The sequence below is a fragment of the Carya illinoinensis genome, chromosome 1 (genome assembly GCF_018687715.1).
Source record: "Carya illinoinensis cultivar Pawnee chromosome 1, C.illinoinensisPawnee_v1, whole genome shotgun sequence".
NCBI classification, from domain to species: Eukaryota; Viridiplantae; Streptophyta; class Magnoliopsida; order Fagales; family Juglandaceae; genus Carya; species Carya illinoinensis.
Window position 1 is genome coordinate 45,824,974 of NC_056752.1, and position 16,568 is coordinate 45,841,541.

General features: G+C 40.1%; 1 protein-coding gene across 1 annotated transcript; it reads left to right on the forward strand.

Annotated features, from left to right (window-relative positions):
• The first annotated feature begins 8,078 nt into the window (after positions 1-8,078).
• LOC122300451 lies at positions 8,079-8,894 on the forward strand. The gene has a single exon (XM_043111124.1). It carries the CDS (start codon positions 8,079-8,081, stop codon positions 8,892-8,894), a length of 816 nt encoding a protein of 271 aa, XP_042967058.1.
• Positions 8,895-16,568: the final 7,674 nt, after the last annotated feature.

Genomic DNA, 16,568 nt, shown 5'->3' on the forward strand with positions numbered 1-16,568 from the left:
GTCCCCTAATGGAAACAGTTCAAAAGAAAGAAGAAACAATAAAAAACCAGATTGTGATAAGGGAAGAAAGGGGAGATGATGGTCCAGTGAAAAGTGGAAAATGGAAAAGAAGGGCTCTGGAGGCAGTGGCTCATGTGGATGGGGTGAGGGCAAGGGTTCCTGTGGATAGGGTGAGGGCAGTAAGGGGTAAACGTGGGATGGTGTTGGAAGGTGGAAGTGGGGATGCAGAAAATACTCTGAAAAAAGGGAAGTGGAGTGATGAAGGAGAGGGAAAGGAATGTAGCGAATTATTGGCGGAGGCTGCTAGACAGCCCCACCAAACATCATGAAAACATTGAGTTGGGACTACCGGGGGCTTGGGAACCCCCGAACAGTTCAAGATCTTTACCTGTTAGTAAAGGAGAAGAGACCCAACATAGTCTTTTTAATGGAGACTAAATTAGTAGCCAGAAAATTTGATAGTATTAAAAGGAGACTGCAGTGCACAGGCTGTTTTGTAATGGAGCCTAAGGGGAAGAGTGGGGGATTGGCATTGTTATGGAGGGAGGAGGTGGAACTAGAAATTATTAATTTCTCTCGGCATCACATAAATGCTAAGGTACTGTTTGGAAGGAGAAGAATGCCATGGATTTTAAGTGGGTTCTATGGACACCCTGAGGTTAGTAGAAGGAAATACACTTGGGACTTGCTATCCATCTTGAAACCTGCCAATGATCTTGCATGGTGTGTAATTGGGGATTTCAACGAAATTATTAGTCAAGCAGAAAAGGAAGGGGGCAGACCTAAATCGGAGAGCCAAATGGAAGATTTTAGACAATGTTTGGAAGGGAATGGTCTTTATGATCTAGGATGGAGGGGCTTGAAATTTACTTGGAGTAATAAACACTCGGATGAATCCTTTACTAAAGAAAGACTTGATCGAGCATTAGGAAATAATAGATGGATGGAGTTATGTTATGAAAGTCAGGTGGAGACCCTTACTACGAGTCAATCAGACCATTTACCTATAATGGTGACCATGAGAAATGAGGTTGTTGCTATAAAACGCAGAAAGAGATGTTTTAGATTTGAGGTAAAATGGACCTTGGAGGAGGAGGGGGGAAAGATAGTTAAAGATTCATGGGTGAGAATGCTTAGTGCAAACAAGTCCTTAGCTGAGGTCGAGGAAAAACTAAAGTGGTGTAGTGGGGGGCTTATTAGATGGAGCTCACAAAGAAATGATGGAGAAAAGGAGATTGGGCTTATAACCGAGAAACTCAAAAAAGAACAAGAGATAGAGGGACCACTTAACACTGTTATGATTAGGAAATTGCAGGAGGAATTGGGTGTATTACTGGAGAAAGAAGATCTAAAATGGAAGTAATGTGTGAAGAGGAACTGGTACCAGCATGGGGATAAAAACACTAAGTTTTTCCATACTTGTGCAAGTCAAAGGAGGAAGAAGAATTGGATAAAAGAAATAAAGAATACCCAAGGCCAGTTATTGTCAGAACAGCAGCAGATTGAGAAGGTTTTTTTCCAGCATTTTATAAGTATTTTTAGCTCATCAAGACCATCAGAAGTAGGGGTGCTACCCGCACCATACGGTGCGGGGTAGCCCCCCCCCCCCCGCCCCCCGCCCCCGCATGGGGCGGATGGGGAAAATCCACCCCGTCCCCCGCCTCCGGTGTGCGGGGGCGGGGTACCCCGTCCCGCATGACGGGGTACGGGGTGGGGGGCCAGTCCGTCCGGCCCCCCGCACCCCCCTTCTGGGCCTTGGGCCCAGAAAGCAATTTCTGGGCCAATTTGGGCCCAGAAATCTCAGCAATGGGCCATTTTGGGCCCATAAAATTATAAGTAAAAAACAAAAAAAAAAATTTCCGAAATTTAAAAGAAAAAAAAAAGTGTTATGTCTAAGAGTCTAATACGTAATAAACTAATAATAATAACTAAGCTATTACAAAATTGAAAGGCTAAACAATTACAAAATTACAAACATAAAAGTGTCCAAAGGACATTGTATCAACATTACAAATTATTGAATACAAAATTTTTACAAATCATTAAAAATTGATCATTCTAAAGAGGCTTGTCAGCTGTGGCTTGTCTTTGAGTCAAGAGGTGTGACAGTTGGGGCGGCCCGGGCTTGAACACATTTTTATGTTGCAGAGGTGCTAGACGTCTCATGTGTTACTACAAAAATTAATATTAAAATTAATAACGATGAAATGGAAATGAATATAAAAAAATTAAAATAATAAAATAAAAAATAATTACCAGGTGGTCCAGATCCAGACTGATCACCACCCTCATCGGTCTCCTTAAAATCTAAAATATCCGGAACATGAATATCCTTTCCTATCGTCCAACTCTGTGTGCATATCAATGCCTCTACAGTTGTAGGAGACAATGAACTACGGAAAGGATCCAATATACGACCTCCGGTACTAAAGGCTGACTCTGAGGCAACGGTGCTAATAGGGATGGCCAAAATACAGCGGGCAATCTCAGAAATGATGGGATATTTCTTTGAGGCATTCTTCCATCATCCTAATATATCCCAATGATCATCATCATCTTGGACCATATCCGCTGACAAATAGTTGTCTAACTCAGAAACGACCTCTGTAGATTGATGGACTAGTGTGGGATTCTGTGCGAGGGTCTTAGTCCACGGCATTCTGCGCTTCTTTGTAGGAGGCCCGGTCACGATGTCTGTAGAAGGAGTTGGGGTCGGTGTATGTGTCTTCGATGTAGTACCACCCTTAATTGCCATAAACTCGTCATACAATTTTTTCAGGGTATCTCGGGCCAATTCACCAATAATGTCAGTCCATACCTGATCGTGAACAAGTCCCAACCCATATAACAAGCCTGAAACTTTCAGACGGGGATCAAGAATAACAGCCACATATAAGAAAATATTCATTCTAGTCAAATCTCCCCAATACTTGTCATATTTTAGCATCATGGAACTTGCCATCCCCCTCATCCTTTCATTGGAACCCCTACGCATATCTTCTAATTCTTCTTTTACCCTACATATTTGTTGACAAAACCCATGGGATGTAGGGTACAAAGAACCAGATATATTCAACGTGACATCATAAAATAATCCAAGAAAATCAACGAAAGTAGAAACTACCACCCAATCATCATCATTAGGCTTTCGTGATCCCCCGTGCTCATCAAAGTATTTGACATATTGGATGTCTTCATCACCCAATAATTGAAAGGCTGCCTTATATTCCTGGGCCGCCTCCAACATCAAGAAGGTTGAGTTCCATCTGGTAGGAACATCAGTACAAAGACCCTTCTTCGATGTTATGCCCGCAGCCTTTGCAGCAACTTTGAATTTCTCCAATCTTGAAGGAGAAGACCTCACCCATTTCACAGCCATTCTAACTCGGGCAACCGAGTCATCAACATCTTTCAACCCCTCAGTCACAATTAAATTCAAAATATGTGCAGCACATCTAACATGCAAGTATTCACCACCCAAGAATGTCTTATTTGCATCTTTAAGATAATTCTTTAGATATCCCAATGCGACATCATTAGAGGACGCATTATCAACTGACACAGACAAAACCTTTTCCAACCCCCACTCCTTTATTGCGGCCTCCAATGCCTTCCCAATCGTCTCACCCCTATGATCAGTTATTTGACAAAATTTAATAATCTTTTTGTGCAGAACCCAATCAGCATCAACAAAATGCACAGTCAACGACATGTAATTCATATTTTGGATAGAAGTCCAAGTATCGGTAGTGAGGCAAACTACCAAACCCGTGAGTTGGCCCCTCAAAACATCTTTATCACGAAGGTACATCTTCTTAATATCCTTTGCCACGGTGTGACGAGAAGGAAGTACAAATCTGGGTTCCAACTCTTGGACAAATTCTTGGAACCCTTTACCCTCCACAAATTGAAAAGGCAGCTCGTCCATGATAATCATACGAGCTAACTTCCTTCTACACTCATCGGGGTTATACTTCGTATACCCCTTCAATGTTGGCCCCCCGGCCCCACTACTCCCATCAGCCATTTTAATATCTAGTCTAGATTGGCCCTTCTCTACTAAGGATTTTAATATTGGACTCTTCTTGCATTGTTCCTCTAGATGGACCTTCAGATGGGATGTACCATGTTTTTTATAGTGACATCCATACATTTTCCCACAGTGATTACATTTAGCTTGTGGGTTGTTGGGGTCCCCACCCTCTAGTTTGGTAAAGTGTTGCCAAACTATAGATACAGGTTTCTTGCCCTGTGTGGGCTTCGGAGCAGGGCAAGGTGTACTCGTTATAGGGGTAGGAGTAGGGTTAGTTTCTGGGGTAGGGGTGTTGGCTGGGGAAGGCGAGCTATCACTGAAATCCGAAGACATTCCTGATTTTCCAACAAAAAAAAAAAAAAAAAAAAATTCAAGAAACAATCCAACACAATCAAAGTACAATTCAAACTACATTCATAACTATTATATATAATGATGATAGTTAATAGGCCATGTTAATAGGCATTATTTTAATAGGCCATGTTAATAGGCATTATTTTAATAGGCCACTTTAAAATAGGCATTATTTTAATAGGCCACTTTAAAATACATTTTTTAATAGGCATTATATTATTTTGTTCTCTCATTTTTACTTTTCATATATTTAATTTTATAAAATTCATTTCTTAATAGTTACTGACATTAATATTAGTATATTGGTATATTTTTTAATTTTTTAAAATCTTGAAAGATGTTTAAAAAATATGAAAATGAGATATATGTTAAAAAAAATAGTTTATTTACCACATGACAAAAGAAATAATAATTTATGACAGAAAAATATATATTTTTTTATGGATATATTAAATCTGTGTAGAGAAGCTGTACTTTGTTTATTGGATGTATGTGCAGAATGAGATGATTTGACAAAAATGACTTATTTCCTTCAATTTCAGATTGACCCCTATTAGATCCGATTAGTTTCACTTTAATAAGAAAATTTATTTTAAATATTATAATATTTTCATCTCTTAATTTTTGTCCAATCATTTATCTCTATTCCAACGTCTAAAAAATATAAAAATAAAAGCAACATTCATAACAAGTAACAACTCAAAAAATGCAACTCTGATAAAAATACATTTAAAACTTTTCAACTCTGATAAAAATGCAACTCTGATAGAATTTCAGAACAATAATTTTGATTTAGGGGTTGAAACCCCTAAATCAAATTAGGGTTTCGGATTGGAACCCCAATCCGAAACCCTAAATTGATTTAGGTTTCAACCCCTAAATCAAATTAGGGTTTCGGATTGGGGTTCCAATCCGAAACCCTAAATTGATAGGGGTTTCAACCCCTAATTCAAAATTAGGGTTTCGGATTGGGGTTCCAATCCGAAACCCTAAATTGATTTAGGTTTCAACCCCTAAATCAAAATTAGGGTTTCGGATTGGGGTTCCAATCCGAAACCCTAAATTGATTTAGGTTTCAACCCCTAAATCAAAATTAGGGTTTCGGATTGGAACCCCAATCCGAAACCCTAACCCCTAAATTGATTTAGGGGTTTCAATCATGAAACCCCTAAATCAATTTAGGGGTCCGAATCACAATGAAATTAACAAAAAAAAAAAAAAAACAGAGCATTCAATCGGGAATCCAAACAATCACACAATCCGAAGACATCCACAGCACACAATCCAAACAATCCCATCCTCCATCTCCGATTCAACCCCATCCTACCTCCAATCTCCGATCAAAACTAAAAAAAAAATAAAAAATAATAAGAAAATCAAAAGGGGAGGAGACATGTTACCGTGCGGCGTGCGTCCGGCCTCGTGCGTCGTGCGAGAGAGAGGGATGATGGAATACGTGCGGCGGCCGGACTGGTTGCCGGTGGGAGGAGGGAACACCGAATGGATTAGGCCGAAGGGGGTGAAGCCGTGAAGGGACTCGGGAGGGGAGGGGAGGGGAGGGGAATCAGGGGATCGGGGGGGGGGGTTGGGTTATGGGTTAGGGTATTTAGAGAAACGGCGCCGTTTTGTGGTGGACAAAACGGCGCCGTTTCAATTAGTGGGTTATATTATTAACCCACTAATTGAAACGGCGCCGTTTTGTCCACCACAAAACGGCGCCGTTTCTCTTATATAACTTATATATATATAATATATATAATATATTATATATTTATATTATATATATATATATAGAGATGCGGGGCGGGGGAAACACGGACCGGGGGGGGGTCCGTATCCGTCCCCCGCCTCCGCTGGGGGTGGGGATACGGGCCGGGGCCCCCCGCCCCGGCCCTAACGGTGCGGGGCACCCCGCCCCGCCTATGCGGGGGCGGGGCGAACGGGGCGGGGCAGCGGGTTCCGGGGCCCCGCTGCCCACCCCTAATCAGAAGTAGACATTGCAGAATGTGTAAGAGCTGTTGAACCGAGAGTAACATGTGATATGAATGCTGATTTGCTGAAAGAGTTTCATATGACTGAAGTTGAGGAAGCACTAAAACAAATGGGACCTCTCAAATCCCCAGGGCCAGATGGCTTTGGGGCATGTTTCTACCAGGCTTATTGGAATATCATCGGGAAGGAGGTATGTGAAGCCATTCTTAATTTTCTTAATGGGAGGGGGGGTTTGGATTGTGGGATAAATTTTACTTATATTGCTTTAATCCCTAAGATAGAAAATCCTATTGAAGCTAGTGATTTCCAACCCATCAGTCTATGTAATACTTTGTATAAGCTTGTGTCCAAAGTGCTAGCTAACAGGTTGAAGAAAATCCTTCCTTTTATCATCTCAAATAGTCAGAGTGCATTCATCCCGGGTAGATTGATCACGGACAATATAATGGTAGCTTATGAGGCGCTACACACCATGAAGACAAGGCTGAAAGGGAAGATAGGAAGAATGGCAATAAAGCTGGACATTTCTAAGGCGTATGATAAAATTGAATGGAGTTTCTTGGAGATGATGATGGAAAAGCTTGGCTTTGCAGCGAGATGGATTTCTTTGGTGACGGAGTGTGTAAAATCTGTTTCTTACTTTGTGTTGGTGAATGGTCAGCCAAGGGAAGTCCTAAAACCTGAAAGAGGGATTCGCCAAGGAGATCCAATATCTCCATACCTTTTTCTGTTGTGTGCTGAGGGGTTGAGTTCTCTTTTAGAATCAACTGAAAGACAAGGAGAAATAAGGGGAGTAGCTTTTGCGAAGGGTGGGGTACAGGTCAACCATTTGTTATTTGCTGATGATTTTGTTATCTTTGGAAGAGCAAGTATTGCAGAATGGGGGAGGATCTAGGGACTGTTGGATATATATGAAAAGGCATCGGGACAATGTCTTAACAAAAAGAAAACCACTATATTCTTCAGCTCGAATACCCCTATGTTAGTGAGATCTCAGATTCAGCAGATGGCAGGAGTAGCAACTTGTGGAAACTATGAAAAATACTTAGGACTTCCAGCTTTGGTTGGAAGGTCCAGGTACAATACCTTCAAAAGTTTAAAGGAAAGGGTATGGGTGAAAGTTAACAGTTGGAAGAACAATTTTCTGTCTCAAGCTGGAAAGGAAATCCTCCTTAAGGCAGTCATTCAAGCGATACCAACGTATTCCATGAGTGTTTTCAGAATGCCTAGACAACTTTGCAAAGATATCTCCTCAGTTATGGCTCGGTTCTGGTGGGGTCACATGCAAAATGACAAAAGAATACAATGGAGGAGTTGGTTTAAGTTGGGAGATTCTAAGAAGAGAGGGGGTTTGGGTTTTAGGGATTTTGAAAGCTTTAATAAAGCCTTGCTGGCCAAGCAATGCTAGAGGATCTTTAATAACCCAACTTCCTTGGTTGCGAGAGTTATGAAAGAAAAATACTTCAAGCATGGGGATTTGCTGAAAGCTAAGATAGGTTATGGCCCATCTTTAATATGTAGAAGCTTGTGGTATTCTCTTAGTTTGATAAAAGAAGGGGTGGTATGGAGGGTGGGGGATGGAAGTAAGATTAAGATATGGAAGGATTGCTGGTTGCCACGGTCTTCAAATCCTAAAGTTCTTTCTAATGTGTCCATATTGCAGGAAGATGTTTGTGTTTAACAGCTAATTAAGGGGAGCATGGGTACCTGGAAGAAGGATTTGATAGAGCAGATTTTCAATGAAGAAGAGGCTGAAATAATCTGCAGTATTCCACTTAGTAGGCTGGGTATGTTGGATAGAATGATGTGGAGTGGCTCGGCTAAAGGTTTGTTTTCAGTTAAAAGTGCTTACCATCTAGAGCACTCGAGGGTTAGAGAGGGCAAAGGTGAATATTCAATGATGGCTGAGGCTAAACAGGTTTGGGAATCAATCTGGAAGTTGAATGTACAAGGGGTTGTGAAGCTTTTTTTATGGAAAGCTTGCCATGATTTATTACCCACAAGATTGAATTTGTTTAAGAAGCGTGTCATTGAATGCAACAAATGTCCAGTATGTGAGAATGAAGTGGAGACAACTATCCATGCGGTGTGGTGTTGTCCAGCGGCCTCTGATGTATGGGCAGAAAGTGATAGCCCAGTGCAGAAGTGGGCTGTTGCAGAACTGGAGTTTATAGAGCTGTGGAAGAAGCTGAATTCCAGCTTGGATGGAGATGAGATTAAGTTAGTGGCTTGCACTCTAAGAGGTATTTGGCTGAGAAGAAACTTATTAATTTTTGAAAAGAAATTTGAGAGCTCGAAAAGAATCTTGAGTGCTGCAAAACAAGGAAGGGATGAGTTTATTGCTGCCAAACTTCAGAATTTCAAAAGTAAACCAGATAAAGGAGAAGTTAAGTGGCAAAAACCAACAAATGTGCTCGGCAAGTTTAATTGGGACGCATCAATCAGTGTGCAGGAAAAGAAGGTGGGAATTGGTGTGATTGTGAGGAATGCTGATGGGGATATTCTGCATGTTTGAGCTCGGGGATTCAAGCTAGTGTGAAGCCAGTTTTGGTTGAAGCATTAGCTTTAAGAAGGGCTATGTTCTTTTGTCAGGAAGTGGGGATCTCTTCACATGCTTTGAAGGGGATTCCCAAACTGTAGTGAATGATGCGAATGGCAAAGAAGACGTCTGGGCAGAGCACAGAGTTGTCATAGAAGATATTAGGAAGATGTTGGGTGACAAACCGCAATGGTCTGTACAGTTTACATACAAGAAAGCCAAACACAGCTCATATACTTGCAAAGTTAGGACTCATTTGTAATGAGGAGAATGTTTGGATGAAAGAGGGTCCCTTACATATAATGAATTCTGTGATGAGGGAGAAATACTGTAATTCTTTTGAATAGAAATGAATACTATCTTTACTTCAAAAAAAAAAAAAAAGAAAAAACAAATACAAGATACATCCAAATAATCACAAGCTCACACAGTCCCCTTTCAAAATTGTTTCTCCCTCTCGAAGCCGATACTTAGTCCGTCTCTTGTTGTACTCTACAGATACACTGCATTGAGGGAAGGTTGATTTTAAAAGTTAATCAAGTGAGTACAATTGATAATATACCTACATACACAAGAGACTAGTACCTACAAAATACAAATTGAACTTCTAAGAACTAGCATCTCTCTCACAAAGATTCCATGGTTACTCCAAACCCAGCAATTGGTACCCATAGCCCAAAACAATTCACACGAAGATTCCATGGTACTCATAGACCAAAACAATTCAAAGCTTGTTGATGAAGCGCTAAAATTGCATGATTAAAGTTACTTAAGTGAACAAATTGTTTAATAAAAAATGATTTAAGTACTTAATTATGCAATAGATCACATTACTTGATTCAATTGATAAATTCTAGTATTTTGGTGCTTAAAAAGATTTATAATGTAATTGTTTCACATGAAACAAGACAAGCACCTCACATAAATGCAACACAAACTCACACATGCTAAAAGCAAACAAACTCACTCAAATAAATCGGCACACATGCAGAACAGAAAGTACTCGGACAGCAGCCACTACAGCAAAAGAAAGGAAACCCACCTGGACATCTCACATGCAATAAATCACACATGTGCAGCAGCTACTACACCAAGACAGCAGAGCACCATTCGGACCACATGGACAGCACCAGCAGAACATGTACAGCAGCAGAAAAATCTTCAACACAACAGACAATCACGCTGGAAAAAGCACTTGGACAGCATCAGCAGAAGATCCTTCGGTCAAACATGCAACACACATGCAGAAAAGTTACAACAGACAGCAATCAATATGCAGAAAACATGGACCGAAAGCAGCAGGAGGAGTAGTCTTCGGTTGGCAGCTGTTTTTCTTGACTTTTATCTTTCATTTTTTCTGCTTGCTTTCGGTTTGGCAGCAAGAGCTGGAGAGTTTGAGTTTTTCTTCTTTCTTTTTGATTCGGCTAGCAGCAGATTTTCAGGGTTTTCTTTTGGTTTTACATTCGGGCAGCAGAGTAATGTAGAGGTTGGTGTGTAAAGAAAGAGAGGTGCCGTGATTAAAAGGGAGTGAAGAGTGGAAAATCGGTGGTGATTGGAGGAGGGGGTTTGGACTTTGGACGACTAGAAGCAGCTTTATATTTATATATATATGTTGCTGGACGTAGGTGAGGGGGAGGAGAATTGAAGAGAAGAAGGTGTAGAGTGAAAGGGATAGGTGGGGAGTTGAGAGAATTGAAGAGAGGGAGTCGGCTGTAATTATTTCTTTCTTGGAGGAAGTAGAGGTCGGTTGAAGAGAGGGAAAGAGAGACGTGTAGAGAATTTCCAGATTGACTTTGGGGATTAATGTGAAAAGAAGTTGATGTGGGGGATGGATGTGTAGGCCGGTTGGAGTAATCTAATTGGATGAGATTTATTTTGGTGGAGAAAGGGACATGATGAGATAGATGCTTGAGTTTAACGTGGAGTTGAAGTGGTTGGAGTTTTATATTTTTTTTGCTTCTTCATGTTTTTCGTTTGGCATCTGGTGGGGCTGTAGCTTCTTCTTGATGAATATCTTTTAATTTCAATTTCTGTTTTATCGTGAGCTTTATTCCTCTGTATCAATTGGATTTCAGATTTTGTTGTTTTTAAGTTATTGCTTAGTATTTCTTGTGTTAGTTATTTAATGGAGAATACTTATGTGATTACTATAGTATTTGCAATGAATATGTTTGGCTAAATTTTCATACTAAGGTTAGAGGTGAAGTTTAATGATTTACATATTGTTTCCAAATCCACGTAAAATCTATTTTGCGAGCTTGATTGATTGAAAGATTTTATTTGGATAATTTGATTATCTATATACTCGTCTTGATTCATTGTGATTTCTGAATACAGTGAATGCTTGAGGAATCCCTGTGGTATTCAAATAGATTTGTAAATGTTTTAATCATCAATCGTTCACGCTCAATCATAAGCGTCTGTTTTTCTCGATCTTAAATGCTAAATCTACCAATTAAACGGAATCATTATTCTAGTTTAATTGAGGTAAATTGATCGGAAACAATATCATAAATTATTAGACGGATCCTTGAAACCTTAGTCTTTTTCCATTCATTTTATCATTTTAGTTTGATTCATTTTTTCAATCTTCATTTGATTGCACGTTTCTTTTAGTAATTTCGTTTCATTGTCTGAATTTATTTTCTTTATCACAAAAGTCAATCCCTGTGGATTCGATCCTGTAAGATACTACAACACCTGTATACTTGCAGGTAAAACTGCACGAGATTCTTGATTCATTAATTTGAGTCAAAGTTTAGTCGCAACACTTGTACGTGTTACTTGGACCAAAACAATTTGAAAAAGCAGTGATTCTACACAACATTACACCTAGAGGGGAGTGAATAGGTGTAAACCAATTTTTATGGCCTTTTGAAAATTGGTCAAACAAGCAGTTAGTAAATAAATCAAATAATACAAATAATCAACACATAATTTGAATCATGGAGTGGAAACTCATTTGAAGAACATTTTCAAAATCTAAAACCACTCTGGGTGTAAGACACCACCTCAAATCTACTATAGAAATTTTAGTTCGTTACAACCAATTTAAAGACACTCACAAAATCTTTGTAGTAGCTAAACTTGACTTGCAACACCACGAGCGACCCACTCGATCTCTACATGCATGTAGTGTCGGAATTCTGACCTTTTTATAGCTTCCCATGAGAACCTCTCAATCTCTGCATCAACAACAGCTCTGGACTCTTCCGGCTAACAAATATGTCCACTTCAATGGACTCATGTAAGAGTTAATTTTGAGTGTATTGTGGTGGAGAAGTGTTTATCCAAGAGAAAATCAACCAAATAGGGGAGAGGTTGCTCTAAAAAGTTCTTGGAGACCCTTAGGGTTTTTGCTCTGATTCTTTACACCTAGAACATAAGTTAAGCTGTTCTATTTATAATTCCAATCAAAGGAGGTGCTTCAAAACCCTAAATTGTAAGTGAGCTGGAACATTGGCTCAAGCGAAGTATCGAGCAAGGGTCGAGTGGCACAATCCGTCTGAGTTCGCTCGAACTCAGTGTCGAGCGGCACACTTTGCCTGAGTTCGCTCGAGCTCAGTGTCGAGCGGTGCAATCTGCTTGAGTTCACTCGAGCGCCTTGTTGAGCGAGGGTCGAGCGAATACATCTGTTTTGACCAATAACGAGCACACTTCAAGCACACTTTAAGCCCTTTTGCAACGACACTTGTTACAATACTATTTTACACAGGTTTTCACAAGAATATGCCAATACACTCATTTTTCCCTCAACAATCTCCCCCTTTGGCATTTCTGTGACAAAACCTCTAACCTATACATATGACTTAATCCTAGCACACCCATCACTAGATCCATATTTTTGAACATGTTGAAATATTTCTGCACACTTAGCAAACGGTTAAACATACCCATACACATATGCACAAAAATGTGTTTGCAATTCGCAAATCATAATTCATGAATAGTCATGTCAAGTACAGGTTTTAGAAAAGAAATATTTCATTAAGCAACAAATCAGAAATTGAGTTCAAGAACCATTAGTCAAAAACCAGCAGCTAACATGAGATATAAATCAAAAGATACAACCAAAAGCTACTGTTCCCCTAAAAAAAATGTGTTATTAACACTGTGTTACTAAACAACTAACACTCCCCCTGAGTTAGTACTGTACTATTCTCCCTTTTTGTCACAACAGGCAAAGGGTCTCAATCATCACCATCTGCATCCTCATCATTCTTATTAAGTTGCCCTTCGATGTCGTTGAAACGTTGGGTAACAAACTACTGCAGGTTATCCATTTTAACATCGTGGCTGTGAACTGTAGCATATATATTATCGAACCAAGTATCAAGACGGGCTAGATACTCAAGAACCTGCTGAAGGCTGGGCTCAGTCGAACCGGGGGTTGAAGTGGATGGTGCCGAGGTAGACGGCTGAGAACTGAATGGCCGAGGCTCGAAGGCTAAGAGGAGGGAGTGGGAGGGTGCTCAACAAGGAGAGGGTGTGGGGTGGTGTGAGCACGATTAAGCTGGATAGTCCTACTACCAATAGGAACCTTAAGTGAAATTCTAGGCTTCTGGGAAAGTAAAACGACTGACTGGGAGAGGGTCAATTGGGTGATTAGACAAGCTAATGGCAAGCCTGTTCGTGTTTTGGAGGATCGATACGCCTCAAGAATAACCCGACACAGAAGACTTCTTTGATCAATGGAGACACCATTGATCAAACCATACAACAGAGTGGCACGGTCAAGACCCACATCACTATTATGACCAGTAGGATCTAGATTAGTAGAAACAATCCTACTGAGAATGAGGTAATCATGTGTAAAACAAGTAGTCAAAAGAGGGATCGTCCCTTCCCAATTACTAGGCCGATCACAAAGACATCCAGCAATGACTTGTGGACTGGGAGGTGATATCCATGTATAGGGATACACAGGATGGGACACACGAGGGGCATTTAGCAGATCCGCTATCATGCCCAGAGTTATCCAGAAGAGAATGTTCCAGAGACTGACCTCAAACAATCCATCATCAGATACGTTATGAATATTGGAGTAAAACTCCCTAACCAACTCCACAGAAGGAGTGGGATGACCAGTGGTCAGGGTCTGCCATTGGTGAGACTCAAAGATGAGAGGAATGATGGTTTCGGTAAGCTCACCTAGAGAGACTTCACGCTCGACTATAGGAGTACGTTTAGAGAAGTTCTGAGAATACAACTCCTGAGCCCGTGCATTACGAAAATGGGCTTGAGCGGGTGCAGAGGGTTGTGGCGAGGACGAACACGTCGAGACATGGTTTTGGCTGTAGTCAGAGTTAGTGACGTTAGACAAGGCTAAGGTAATGTGAAGACCTGATGAATGCATGTTTAATATGTCAAATGCATGATGATGATAAAATCCAAAGCTTGACCTTCATGCCAACCATGCTAACTAACCATGACTAAAATGCTTATGTCTATACGAGCATTTCAGCAAGCATGTGGTGAGCATGCTAAATGAATTATGCCAACCATGCTGACACACCAATGCCAACCAACAATGCAAGACACGGTGCATGCCCATGCCAATGCCAATGCAAGATCATTAAAGCCCAAAGGTGAATACCAAGCATGCCATACCAAAACCTATGTCTCACTCTCCATTTTTCAAACCAATGATACATGCTTAGTCCAAAATGACCCATATACATGCCAACTAACCATGACTAACCATGCTAAAAACAATCATGCCAAACATGCGAACCATGCTAAAGCAACTATGCCAACCAACCATGCTAATAAAAAAGACACAAAACCATTTTGCTACCCAACTAAGTCAAGGTTGGGGTTTTTAAAAGCAATGCAAGATCCATGCCCCTTCTTAAATAAACCACCTTCAAACACAATACAATCTCAAGTCAAACGACGTTCCAACACTAGGATAGACATAAAATAGGTATGTGAACAATGCTATGCCAATGCATTGAGCCTCCTAAATACGACCAAATAAACAACCAACACTTCAAAGGAGTTTCAATAAACTAAAAGAAAGGAATACTTTCAAGAAATCCACTCAAAGAACCCCAATCCGAAACCCATATGCAAAACAAAAGAAAATATACCCAAAAGAAATTCACCAATCCACGAAAAAATAAAAAGGAAAGGGATTTACCTTGATTTGGAGATGATTTCAGAAGAAAACACAAGTGGAAACTGAATATTTTTGAGAAAAGGAGATGAAACGCACGGGAAGAAGGAAAGAAGAGAAAACTGTGCACTGCTCGAGCGGCGCTGGGGCTTTTATAACAGGCCTTCCTCGAGCGGTATCGAGTGAGGGTCGAGCGAGACCTCTAGAAATGCATATTTTGCCCAGTTTTGAAACACACAACACTCACATGAGTTGGACAAATATTGAGAAAGTCAAATTTCAAATCAAGAGTACATATCAAATGTAGAGGAGCATCATATTCTCATAAAACACGCAGGTAAAAACAAAGTATCACAAGTAATGTAGATGTGCGTGTTTAAAGCGGTCCTTACTCAATCAAGAAATTTCAACCATAAAGCGTGAGCAGGGTTGGGCTGAACATGAAACCATAAGTACTTGGGAAGCTCTTTCAAGACACAAAAAGTCAAACCCAATACTGCTAGGACTTGAATTTTTCTGTTTAAATACTTGTTTCCATATGTTCAAGAAAACATAAAACTTATTCTGTTTTTCACTCATTTTTTATTTTATTTTATTTTTATTTTTAACAACATCACTTTTTCTTTTCCTTTTGAGATACCATATTTTTGCACAAGCGAACCATGATGAGGTCATCTAACCCGTGGTCAATTCTGTATGTAGGTAAAACTTCCTACCACCTTTGATTGTCTCCCTAATAAACTCACAAGTGGTGAAATGTCAATTGACAAAGTTTGGAGTGAAGTGTGTGATGCCAGTCACAGATTACAAGAGATACTCATGTTCCAAACTTTTGTAAAACATAGGTATATGATACAAATCTCAAGAGACATACGCACCTAGATTTTAGAATTAACAATCCCACTATTATATAGCGCAATCATGGAGTGCATGTTCGAATAGCAAACAACGACAAAGAAACTAAACAACTAACAAAAAAAATCAATAACAAAATAAAATAAAAATGCATGTCATGCATACTTGTCAGTCTATAGCACCAAAACCATGTGTGGCTTGCGTCTTTCCCTTTTGGATGATCCACCTTGGTACCCCTTTTCTTAAGTAGGGCTTTTCAATTCTCTTGGTGTGCCTCCTAAGCTCAAAAAGTTTGGTCGGATGTGACCAATCTTACCATAATGATAACACACGAGGCTTGCTTTGTGAACTCTTTTTCTCAAGAAGGTTGAGACACTCTTAGGGCCATTCATATAATTCTTACCCCTTCTAGAAGGATAAGCAGTTCTACTCTTAACGAATATAGGAGCATGCACAAAGTGACTCATTAATTTAAAACAATCTGGTCTAATATGGCCTATCTTTCCACAGTGATGACATATGAGGCTCATGTTGCGAGCTCCTTGTCTTTTGGGAGGAGAAACTGACTTTTGCACTTGCAAAGGCTTCTTACCCTTTTCAGATGGATGAGCCTTCCTTCTCTTAGTATTTTAGGAACAAGCACTATGTTTCTCACATTTTTATAGAAGACTTTTGAG